Source organism: Nannobrachium achirus (genome assembly GCF_963921795.1).
Source record: "Nannobrachium achirus genome assembly, chromosome: 1".
NCBI classification, from domain to species: Eukaryota; Metazoa; Chordata; class Actinopteri; order Myctophiformes; family Myctophidae; genus Nannobrachium; species Nannobrachium achirus.
Window position 1 is genome coordinate 24,545,939 of NC_137810.1, and position 12,562 is coordinate 24,558,500.

General features: G+C 45.5%; 1 protein-coding gene across 1 annotated transcript in view; it reads right to left on the bottom strand.

Annotated features, from left to right (window-relative positions):
- agbl4 (AGBL carboxypeptidase 4) overlaps positions 1 to 12,562 on the bottom strand; it is a gene marked incomplete at its 5' end in the record, with an annotated part of 446,034 nt that overhangs the window by 42,808 nt on the left and 390,664 nt on the right. The window contains 3 exons of the mRNA XM_080727779.1: positions 320 to 431; positions 1,650 to 1,764; positions 4,390 to 4,479. Of these exons, the coding sequence (XP_080583905.1) occupies positions 320 to 431; positions 1,650 to 1,764; positions 4,390 to 4,479 (317 nt within the window). The remainder of the gene's footprint in view (positions 1 to 319; positions 432 to 1,649; positions 1,765 to 4,389; positions 4,480 to 12,562) is intronic.

A 12,562-nucleotide genomic window follows, 5' to 3' on the forward strand; every position in this document is an offset into this window, starting at 1 on the left:
TCCGGTACCACTTAAACCCTCTATAATTGGTAAAAGGTACTTAAAATATACGTACTTGATACCGTTTTTTTTTCACTCTCTATCAAATGACTTTGCCAAAAAATAGGCGATCGCGACACATTGTGAGCTTGTTCCGCGCCAAGATAATGGATTTTGATTGTCGCGATAATATCGTAAATCGTGATTTCTTTTGTCACAATAATCGTGATATGAAATTTTCATATCGTCCCATCCCTACTGTATGTTAACATGTGTTACTGTTAGTCATTGTGTACAGTATACTGTAAGTGTGCATGTTAACAGGTGTTGGTTTGCTTACCGGGTCTTGGTTCATCTGCACTATGAGTTGTTTGACAGCGTGCAGTGTGGGGTGGGCCCAGGGGGACGGGTCTTGCCAGTGACGGTTCAGGTCAAAACCCATTACGGAACACCTGGAGACACACACACACGTGTTCATTTTGTCTACTAAAACTGTAACGGAAAATGTTTGTCACTGACGAAAACGAAATAAAAAACTAAACTAAGACTAAATATATTTACAATTTCGTCAAAAAATAACTACACTTGGGAGGGACTACTGTAGAAGAGATCCAGTAGACCAAGTCCAAAATTGTTTGAGAAACAGTGCTCTATTCTGTATGCATCAGTTGCAGCTAAAATTAGTGTTTACCGGTATGTTGTTTGTGCCTGTACACCTGCATCTGTATGAATGGCGAGGTGAGGACCATCTTCATCCACCTTCTATCAATAGAATAGAGCGAGCTAATGAAAATGGCCCTTTGAGTGGTAAACGATCACTATCAACAACAGTGTAGCCATCGTCACTGTCAGGACCAACCAGCTGGGATTATAAATTGTGGCATGCACAAATGGGGACCTGCCACTAGATGGCACTCATGAACACAGCGGGAGGGAGCAGTGGTGCTCGAAGCTTATCAGGCGTGCATTAGTATTCCTGGGGCCCAGCCTATTAAGTAAAAGGCAATTATGAAGAAGGGAGAGAGAGAGAGGAGAAGAAAGGAGGAGAGAAGAGACGATGCCCATCGAGCTGCAGCCACGGCACTAAAGATGGAGTGGAGTGAAGGGATAGACACACTGGTAGAGGAAGCAGCCCTGTAGCTAACAGCTGTCTGCTCACAGATGCAGTGCTTCAAGCATTATGAAACTATAGCCCCTAAAGATATAATCCCAGGTAGCACCGTGTAAACCATAATAAAATCGTATTAGTTCATTTAATTCTAAGAAAGTACAAATTCATTTGGCTACACATACGTACACAGTCACACTAAACGCATTATAACACTGAGGATTCTAATATGTTAGGATAGGGTAGTAGGCTGGGGTAGTAGGCTGCATCCCCTTTAACTTACTGATGTATTCTGCATCAGTGCATTAACCTAGTAAAATGGACCTGAGTTGGTTCTGTACTTGGGCAGTTTTCTTTTTCTTCAACTTAAAACCAAATCTCTCTTCACCAAAAATATTTTTGTCCAATGTTCCCCTCAGAATATGGATGCTGGGATTCAAGTGGTTAATGTGTGTACTGTTAGTGTGTCTGTGCAAGTGTGTGTGTATGTGTGTGTGTGTGTGTGTGTGTGTGTGTGTGTGTGTGTGTGTGTGTGTGTGTGTGTGTGTGTGTGTGTGTGTACCTGTAGTTGCCCACATAGACTCCATCTGGGTTGAGCATTGGCACGATCTTAAAGATCACATGATCTCTCAGGATCTGAGCCACGGGGTGCGGGCTCACCAGAAAGTCAATCACTCCTTTAAAGCACACACACACATAGCGCGCGCGCGCGCACGCACGCACGCACGCACGCACGCACGCACGCACGCACGCACGCACGCACGCACGCACGCACGCACGCACGCACGCACGCACGCACGCACGCACGCACGCACGCACGCACGCACGCACGCACGCACGCACGCACGCACGCACGCACGCACGCACGCACGCACGCACGCACGCACGCACGCACGCACGCACGCACGCACGCACGCACGCACGCACGCACGCACGCACGCACGCACGCACGCACGCACGCACGCACGCACGCACGCACGCACGCACGCACACACACACACACACACACACACACACACACACACACACACACACACACACACACACACACACACACACACACACACACACACACACACACACACACACACAGTGAGATTGACTTGAAAGGAAAACCAAAGGTGGCCGGCAGTTAATTGAGTTTTGAGAAACAAAAACAGGAAGGACGCGGAGCGGAGGGGGTGTGGTCACAATCAGGGAGGAATGGGGGACGTCAAGACTCAATCGATACAAATGGAATGGAGCCGACAGCAATGGAACAACACACAGCCAAGTCACTATCTGATCTGTGATGATGCACTCACGCAGGCACGCAGACGCACACACACGCACGACGCACGCACACACGTACACACACAAGATAGCGAGATAGATAAACAACAACACAGCTTTCTGATTCATACAAACATACTAGAGCCCAACCGATGCCATATTTTTTGACCGATGCCGATGTTTGCCGTTGGTGAGAGCTAGACCACCGATTGCCGATGTTTAACCGATGTTTTGTAATAATATAAAATAATAATAAATAGCCTAAATTTCAAAAACTTCTTACCTTCAAAACTTTATTTCCCCTTTTTTTAAGATCTTTATAAGATCTTTAACTCATGAGTGTAAAATGAAAGCCAATGGATCCTTACGGTCAACGACAATATATTCTAAGTTTTGGGTCTGAGTGGCTAAATGTCATCAAATGGTGGTCACTTATAAAAACGACCGATACATCGGAGAGATAATGACAGAGATACCGACATCGGGGTCCAAAAACGACCGATATATCGGTTTATCGGTCGGGCTCTAATACATACATATACTGTACACACATACAAACATACATACAGTAGGAGAGAATGAGTGTGAATGAGAGAGAACAAATATTTTATTTTCTTCTTAAGCCTGGCTCCTCTGTTTCATCCAGCCCTCCCCAAACCTTCCCTCACTCCACCTCGTTAACGCTAATTGCCTTCTAACAGTCCGCCTCGCTGAGTCAAAGTGGTGGAGAGGGACCAATGACAAGGGCATGGCAGTGCCCTCCATCCTTACAGCGCTCCATCCGTCCCCTTCACAGGTTGTGCCTAGTCTGAGCTAAACAAGGAAGCGGCTGTCAGGAGGAGCTGACAGGTCCAGTCAGTCGCCTCAGGTCCGTGTTGAGGGTAGCCTATCGGTGGCGACACCTTTAAGGGGATCACTGGGTAAGAAAGGAACAATGTTCCAAAACCAAAGAGGCTTCATGTACATTAGCGCGGAAACCTCATTCGCTTCTTCAACACGGAGCGCCCGCCCTTCCTTGTCAACCTTTTGATGTATTTGCAGTGGGGAGGCTGAGAGCATACAGTATACAGAGGAAATTCAATAGTAATTGCCCCATTATTGGATTTAGGACGTTTCGTTTTCCTCCTTCAAATGTACTGATACCCACAAGGACTAGATAAAAGGACGCAGGAAGCAGTGTGTGATCACTAAAGATGAGGTTTTACATGAGCTTTGACCATTACGATTTCCATGGTTTTGGCACTGGAAATCTTCAGTGTACTGTATGTGTCAAACTCTTATAAAGCCAGTTTAAATTTAGCCCTGAAACATGACGGTCGTTGATAATCTGACGTACTACCGTCATGGATGAGGATTTACCTCGGTTGGAGGACGCAAATCGTTTCGCCTATACAAACAACTCAAACATTCAAATTTCACAAACAAGTTAAGTGCTTTATAAAGTCACAACCAGTTATAAATCTTGGCCGGCATTGTATAATTACTGGCCGGCATTGTGTTCTTTAATAAGAAGCCTTTTTATCCGATCGTTTTATGTTTTCCCATGCATTTCCTGGCGTTCCCCATGCGCACCAAGCCACCAACCCCATCTATTGAACACTGAGATGTGGGTGTGGCCTTGCCAAAATGGGTCCGGAAATACATGGGAAAACAGAAAAATATCGGATAAAAAGGCTTCTTATTAAAGAACACAATGCCGGCCAGTAATTACACAATGCCGGCCAAGATTTATAACTGGTTGTGACTTTATAAAGCACTTTGTTTGTGAAATCTGAATGTTTGTGTAGTTTTCTATTGGCGAATCAATTTGCGTCCTCCAACTGAGGTAAATCCTCATCCATGATGGTCGTATGTCAGATTATCAACGACCGTCATGTTTCAGGGCTAGTTGTTTAAATTAATTCTGGAATGGTGTTTTGGAAACAAGGGCTAAAGGCTAATTGATGCTTCGCCATGCACAGCATTATTTAGTTGAAAAATGTACAAGTCACAGTCGTACAATAAAGATTGAAGCACGTTTAAGACATTACCTTGACAGATAAAAGAGGCAGGAGATTCTCCAGGGTGAACACGAGCTGTTAGGAAGACCAGCCTCTTCTCTTTATCTGGACCCATGTGGACTAGAGAGAGAGAGAGAGAGAGAGAGAGAGAGAGAGAGAGAGAGAGAGAGAGAGAGAGAGAGATAGATAGAGAGAGAGAGAGAGAGAGAGAGAGAGAGAGAGAGAGAGAGCACATTTATATTCAAGGAACATGTAGGTCAGATGTATAGCTTGTATTCTATCAGGTGTGAGATTGACAGTTCAAGGTTACCGATGATGCGGGTGGGGTCAGGAGATAAAATGACCTGGCTCGTACTTTTTCCAGTCAGCCACGCATGAATCAAACATTAAATCAGCACACAGTGTGGAATATTCAACAGGTGTGGCGAATTAAACAACCACATAGGTCAGGATCAGCGGACAACAGACTGGACAGAGATGGAGATGAAGTTGTTGTTCTCAAGGTCAGACAATCTACAGGGGAAAGAAAGCTAGAGATGTATTGTGATGCGTAGACAGATGCCTTGTATTGAAAAAAACCTGTTGTTGCCATTTTGTTTACTTTTAATTCCCTTTCCTTTCCTCACAAAGGATGAAACAACATTTAGGTTTTCTTTTCAAACAGGCACTCAAATGACCCCAACCCAATGTATGTGTTGGGGTAATTTGAGTGCCTGTTTGAAAACATTTCAGAAGTTCTGGACTTAAGGTCTTTGCACACTGCTGCTTTTTTCGGGACGAATTTCGGAGTGCGTGAATAAAAAAATCAACCTCACGTTATGTCAATCACGTTTGCACACTGCCGCCCGCTTCGTATTTATTTTCGGACCAGGGTTGATCAGCTGTTGCACTGAGTCCCTTGCTCTCTCTCTCTTTCCTCTCTCTCTCCCTGGCTTTTGGATTTTGGATTTCCAAAACGCAACGAAAACACGCAGTGCAGTGTGCAACCACCTTAAATGATTGGATTATTGATAGGTTAACACAGAATACAGTATATGACTATATACAGGAATTTAATTCAGGATCAATAAAGTATCTGTCTATTCTAGATAGTCTATGATGATATGTTTGAACCCACAGGAACAGCAATCATCTCTATCCATCGTATCAAAACATAATTACTTGATACATTTAACGATGCTGTGTCAGACTGTAAGAGTTATCATTAAAAACATTAAGCATACAAGTGAAGTATCAAAATGAAAATAATTATATTGTTATTGTATTATCAAATGAAACCACTTTAATTTAATGTAGTGGATTTGTTTTTATTATGAAGGTCTTCTATTACTCAAGCAGAATATTAAGCAATGTAAAATTTCCATTTTGCATTCCCAGACGAGAAACTATGGAGGTCAACATTTTGTTGTTTTCTTGGCCAGTGTTTCTGTACTAATCTGCTGTTGCTAATGGACAAAAGTGATTGTGGGCCTCATTGCTATGTACACAAACTTAATATCTTATTGATTCTCTCACCCACTTCTGCTGAGCTGAGAAAATGCTAATTAGCAACAGGCTATGCACCTTTTCCTCTCTTTAATTCCAATTTAGCCTCAGAGCAGTGTGTGCGTGCATGTTCGTACGGTGAGGGGTTGTAAACAAAAAGCCGTTTTAAGAACTCTCCATTTCATTTTTATTTCTCTCTCTCTCTCTCTCTCTCTCTCTCTCTCTCTCTCTCTCTCTCTCTCTCTCTCTCTCTTCTCTGCCCTTCACAGAGACAAATGGCTTTGCCATTCAGGAGTCTCCGTGGAGTGGGGCGGGCCGTTTGTTGTAAATGTGAGTGCTTGCGGTTTGGCCAGCCGCTGGGTGCTCGGCTGCCTGTGAAATTCCATCATTTAGAAATTCCACCTTGGCCTCGACCCCGCGACACCGCAAAGGCTCCTGACGCAGGACGACGACGCCAATCCACACAGGCACACGCATGCATGCACGCACGAATGCACGCACTAGCAGGCACGTGCACACATAGACATCAAAGGGGGCTTGAGCCCCTGCCCTTTTATCCAAGTGCCCTCTCTAGACCCTGAATGCAGTTTTTACTATGTTGAAAGAAATGCAAATGTCCTCCTTTCTATGTCATACCTGAAGGCAGCATCCAAGAGAATTGCCTTGTCAAAACTCTCCTTAACTTGAATGCAGCATCTTATGTTGAAAAATTTCCCTCTCTGTGTAGAAATCCATGCCGTTATGCCACATCTCCAGTAGTGGCTTGATTATGCTTAGTTTAGTGTGGTATCAAGTACTGAAAATATCCGACCTCCAAGCTCACAACGCGTCGCAGCGCGACGCGTTGTGAGCCTGGAGGTCTGCTATTTTCAATATCTTCACCAAAAGGCCCTTTTAGAAATTTCAGGCCCTGCCTCTCTAACATTCTCTGTACGTTTCTGCACACAGGCACACGCATGCAGGCACGCACTAGCACAAGCACACGCGCACGCGCACACGCACACGCACACACAACACACACACACACACACACACACACACACACACACACACACACACTATAGAGATCAGTGCTGCTGGCAGTTAGGACTTATAAAGCATACCCAGGCATAGACTGCAGTACAGCCCCCCTCACAGTAAAATCAACAGTCCAGAAAGACGTGAGCCAGTGGCCGGCAGCCCGGCAGCCCAGCTCCCAGTCGTACAGGGACTCAGCCATAATGCCTATGCTAGATTTACTCTCAGTGCGAGCATGCCCTTGCTGCTTCATCAAAACAATCTCTTCCACCAGGCTCCTGGAGCTTATGGAGGATCCACTGTTTATCTAGCTTGCTGTGCGTGCGTGCGTGTGTGCGTGTGTGTGTGAATGAATATGTGTGAGTGTGTATGCATGCATGCGTGCATACCAGGAGCGAAACTATCCTCCACAGGGCACAGCGTCTATCCTGCTGCAGCGGTTGCGTTTATGCCTCTGCGTCTCTGCCTGTATCTGCCTCTGCCCAGCCAAGCGTTCCAGCACCAAATTAAGTCCCACAATTCCATAGGCACCGCGCGCACCGCCCGGAGGGGCCCTCGTGGCAGCAGTGCCTTTGCTGAGGTTGAACTTAAGGTACACTGTACTGTATGTATGTAAAGGACACGTGAATGAATGGGCGTGATATGGATGTGTGGATATGAAGTTTTTAAGGTTAGGGTCAGGTCACCGTGGGCCCCTGCCTCGTGAGCACGGAGCTGCAGTGGCGTCCTCTGACCTGAGGGTGTCACTAGATATCAGCAGGGGGAGAAGGCATGGCGTGAGAGAAAAGAGAGATGGGGAGAGGGGGAAGGGGGGTTGAAATGTAGATTGTGAAAGCTAGATAAAATAGCTGTCTCTTCTTTACTGCAAAGATTTATTTTCACACAGTTTTGGGTGTGTGTGTGTGATTGGTACTACAGTGAAGAACAACGGTACTTCAACCACAGATGTCTTCTTTCTGCAAGGAGTCCTGAGCCAAGAAAGTGTCAAACTGAAAAGTGTTACTCAAAGGAAGGGGAAACCGTTTTAAGCGTTTCAACACCACCACTGTTTGGCTTTTAAACCATAAACTATTGTGCCCACAGTATAATTCCCTGAACAAATAAAAAAAAGTTGCATCATTATTTATGTGATGCACTTATTGAATGATTTTATGATGGCCGGTGTCATACACAGTAAAGACAGGTAAGACAAAAATGTCAAATCCTAAAACAAAACCTTGTCCTTAATGTTTAGAAAAGCAACCACTGTGCAGTGCAAACAAGTTAAAAATGAAAAATACCACAAAAATGCAATAAATATCCACATATTCCATTTAAACCTACTCGTGTAAAATCACCTTCTATTTATATTTTCTCACAGAAAGTACCTATTAGTCATCCTAGTGGTCCTTGTCACTGCAATACGTCTTGCGCACAACAGCACAAGATGGCAGCTGGAATCAACTCTTGAGAGGGGCGTCTCTTGGTAATGAAAAGGCCCTAATCCATACTTCGTTGTACGACTATATATAGTTGAAAATCACGTGTTTTTGGCGAGCGGCACAGTTGTATGACAAAGGATAAATCAGCCTTAACTCTCCATATAACCAGCATAGTTACTTGCGCCAGCAGAGTGTGCAAGTACTGAGTTTCGGCTGCGTAGATAGGTAGATAGGTAGGTAGGTAGGTAGGTAGGTAGGTAGGTAGCTGTGTGTGTTTAAATGGCATCATTAGCAGCCAATGAGGGACCAGCACTCCTGGTGATGCCAGTGGTGATGTCACTGGCATCGCCAGTAGTGATGCCAGTGGTGAGCTCCGCTGGCGCACAAGTAGGCCTTACATGGCCTACTTGAGAACTAGAACTGCACTCAGGCCTTACATGGCCTACTTGTGCACAAGCGGCAAGTTGGCACCTCGACTGAGTGCAGTTCTAGTTCTCTATGGCATTGGTTCTAGAGGGGGTCCGGGGACCCCCAGAGGTCCTTGAGGGAGTTCCAGGGGTGATAGTTAGGAACCAAATGGATTATGGGTCTGTAACGGGTACATTTGGTTCCATTTGTACACTCTCAGAGTTAAATTAACATTGATTTCACAAAATAAATTGACGTCCCAGAGATAGAAATGTCATTAAATGGAGGTCCGTAGCCTAATGCATGTCAAACTGGGCGGTCCTTGAAATTAAAATGGTTGGGAATCACTGCTATGGAGCCGTAAAAATCTTATCTAATGGGGGTCCCTGGCATATTTTTTTCAAATGGGTGTCCGCGGGCTAATAAGTGTCAATTTGGGGTCCTTGACATGTGTCAAAGTTTGAGAGGCATTGCTCTGGGACAGTCCTAGCAGCTCCCCGAACAGGAATGAGATCACACAGTGAAAACCCCAGTGTTAATGTATCCAAATGAACACAGTGGTTTTACTGTGCAGGCCAGGGAGGAGGGAGGAGAACATGCAGGAGAGAGAGAGAGAGACAGGGGTGTCGCACCAAATTCTGAGCCCTGGGTACAAGGATTCACTCACACTTTGTGCTTTGACTATTGAAAAATAGCAGATATACAAGCTCACAGCGCGGCACCGAGTGCCGCGCTGCGAGCTTGTGGATCTGCTATTTTTTTAATCGTGAAGATTTGTGCAAGTCTTTGAATATTTCAAATCCTTCTAAGGTTTTTTCGAAAAACCTATGTTTCTATGTCATTGGTGCTCAAACCTTTTCATGTGAAGGACCCCCAAAATGATATGTATTTGGCCACGGACCCCCGTCTCAAAATATTTAGTTCCAGGGACCCCCCAGAAGCAAAATTTGAGTTACAAATGTACACACAAATGCACACACATTTTCACAATTTTTCAAAAATAGCAGATCTGCAAGCTCGCAGCGCGGCACTCGGTGCCGTGTTGTGAGCTTGTAGATCTGCTATTTTTCAATAGCTAAAGTATAAAATAACTCAAGGGCCCTCCACCTTGGGCCCTAGTAACTCAGTCCCACTTTCCCCCCCTTAATTGTGACGCCCCTGAGAGAGAGAGAGAGAGAGAGAGGTGACAATGAGTGAGCGAGAGCACCAGAGTCTACAAGAGGGAGGGAAATTTATGCCCACACTTCCAAATCAAAGTGCTCCCTCAGCACATTTCTCACCTGCCAAAGTCACAGGCGGTACTGTATGCCACATTACCGCCGCCCGCCGTTATGCCGATGGGAAGAAATAAAGAAATAAAGAAATGTCACAGTGCGATCGGCTCTGATAAATATGTAAATTGTCACGGAGAAGAAAAGGGTCTGTGACAAACAACCTAAATGCAATGCTGCATAAGGTCAGTCCGCTTGCGTCGGTCAGCTATTTCTCTGACGGCGCTGGAGTTAGGGACTTTTGTCAGGTTCATTCTCATCATGCTGTAGGTTCTGACATGACATCATTAAGTGAAGTATTCCTTGTCACTTTCCCTAATGTATAGGATAGGAAGAGCAGTCAAGACATGCTTGAAGCGATGTCTTCTTAAATCTATATACTGTTACAGGCCAGAGCATTTTCATTGAAGTATCAGTTCAATGCAAGGGATAGAGGTACATTTCTGCTTAAGATACAGGACAAATGTACATGGTTGGCTGGCTGTAGGCCAAGTCTATTGAAATATTAATTACTTAGAAAGGCAGTGGTTTTAGGACATGGCCCACTGCTTTCAAATTGGGGGAGTAACTGTCTCTTGTTTTTTTGCTAACCATTTCTATAGTTACTATAGAAATAGACAACAATATATGACACTATATTATACAAGACCTCAGCTTTATATGATTCCAAGCCCCCGGCCAAGGCTCTCTCTGTCTCTGTGTCTGTGTGTCTGTCTATGGGCTGTGGGTTTTACACTGTAATAAATTAGCCCCACTTTGCCGAGGTGGCAACAAGACACGCTTGGTACTCCGCTCGCTGCGTCATATTGGGGACATTCGCTCGCTGTAAATTGTCATGGGCGGCGAATTTATACGGAGCCTTGGAATGAGATGCGGCTCCGCATTCGGCCCAGCCGACTGAACCCCAACAGGCAACAGAGGCTTTGCTCCCCTCCTCCGCACCCCTCTCTGCCCCTCCAGCCCACCCCGCATCACCCCCCACCCCCTGCCAACCCAAGGACAGAGGGAGAGAGATGGGAGTGAGTCTGCGCGTGTGTGTGTGTGTGTGTGTGTGTGTGTGTGTGTGTGTGTGTGTGTGTGTGTGTGTGTGTGTGTGTGTGTGTGTGTGTGTGTGTGTTTGTGCGCGTGTGGGGTAGTCTCAAGCGATAGAGTTTTATGATGCTGTTTTCTTCGCCTAGAATAGGCAGTCCCCAAATGAAAATAAGAATGTGTGACTGTGTGCTATTGTGAGTGTGTGTGTGTGTGTGTGTGTGTGTGTGTGTGTGTGTGTGTGTGCGCGCATGTGTGTGTGTGTGTGTGTGGGGGGGGGGGGGGGGGGGAGTCTCTGGTGTGTCTCAGATTTATTCTGCTCATCTTATTGTAGAGAGGCAGGGGCGATGGCAAGGTCTCCTCACGCACTCATAAAGCATCCCCTGTCACTTCACACTACGCAGGACACAGCTCAACACCCAAAGAGCTGAGCAGAGAGAGAGAGAGAGAGAGAGAGACAGACAGACAGACAGACAGACAGACAGACAGACAGACAGACAGACACATACAAGAGAGACACACTGAGACCCAAAGAAAGACACCCTCTAACATAACATCCCTGACCGTAATATACCCTCGCATACAATGCATACCTGACATCATTTGACTGTGACAAAAACAGGAGATTCTCATTCTGAATGAGAACAGCGAGCAGGAGAGAAAGAAAGGGAGACGGACTGACATTGATATAATGAGTGATAATAAGACGTATACCTGTAAGTGAGACAGTGACAGGTGTTGAGACAGCAGTGAGAGAGAACAGAGAGAGAAAGGAGAGGGAGATTGAGAGAGAGAGAGATAGAGAGAGAGAGAGAATCAAATGGAAGTATAAGATGACAGAGAGGTGTGCTGGGTATTGACCATTGACCAGCCATACTCATGGTTGTGTCAATGCAGTTTCCCGTATGCATGCATCTAAAACCCTCACTCTGCCCTAGGGCTGGCACCATATAGACAAAAACAAATACTACATTTTTGACTAAATACTTTGATGTTGAGACAATATTGTGGACTACTAGGTGATTTCACTAAAGATATTGCACATAAAACCAGGAAAAGACAACGCTTATGGCATATTATAAAATTACAACATCCTAAATCCCAGATGATATCATTCAGTATCGATACGATATTGCCAACCTCCCTCTCACCAACATCCCCTCGTCCCCCCCGTCCCTACGCCTCTATCGACCCCTCTCTCCCTCTATGTCTCTTCTCTGCCATCAAAGCCACCTTGAACAAGTGTGTGGCAATCAAAAGTGGAGATCTGGTGGACACCATTGTGTGTGTCACACACACATGCATGCATGCACACACACTGAGGGGAGAGAGAGAGAGAGAGAGAGAGAGAGAGAGAGAGGATTCCAATAGCACACAGGGGTAGATGGATGGAGAATGAGACAAGAGGGAGGGGTGGGGGCAAACAGACAGAGGAAGAAAGAAAGAAAGAGGGGGGGGGGGGCAGAGGAAACCCTTGAAAAGAGAGCATGTAAATACGACAACGATGGGCCTCTTAGCGGGGCAGTTAAGGAGAACAATACTTCAGTTCTGGAAAGAAGCACCAAAATTTGA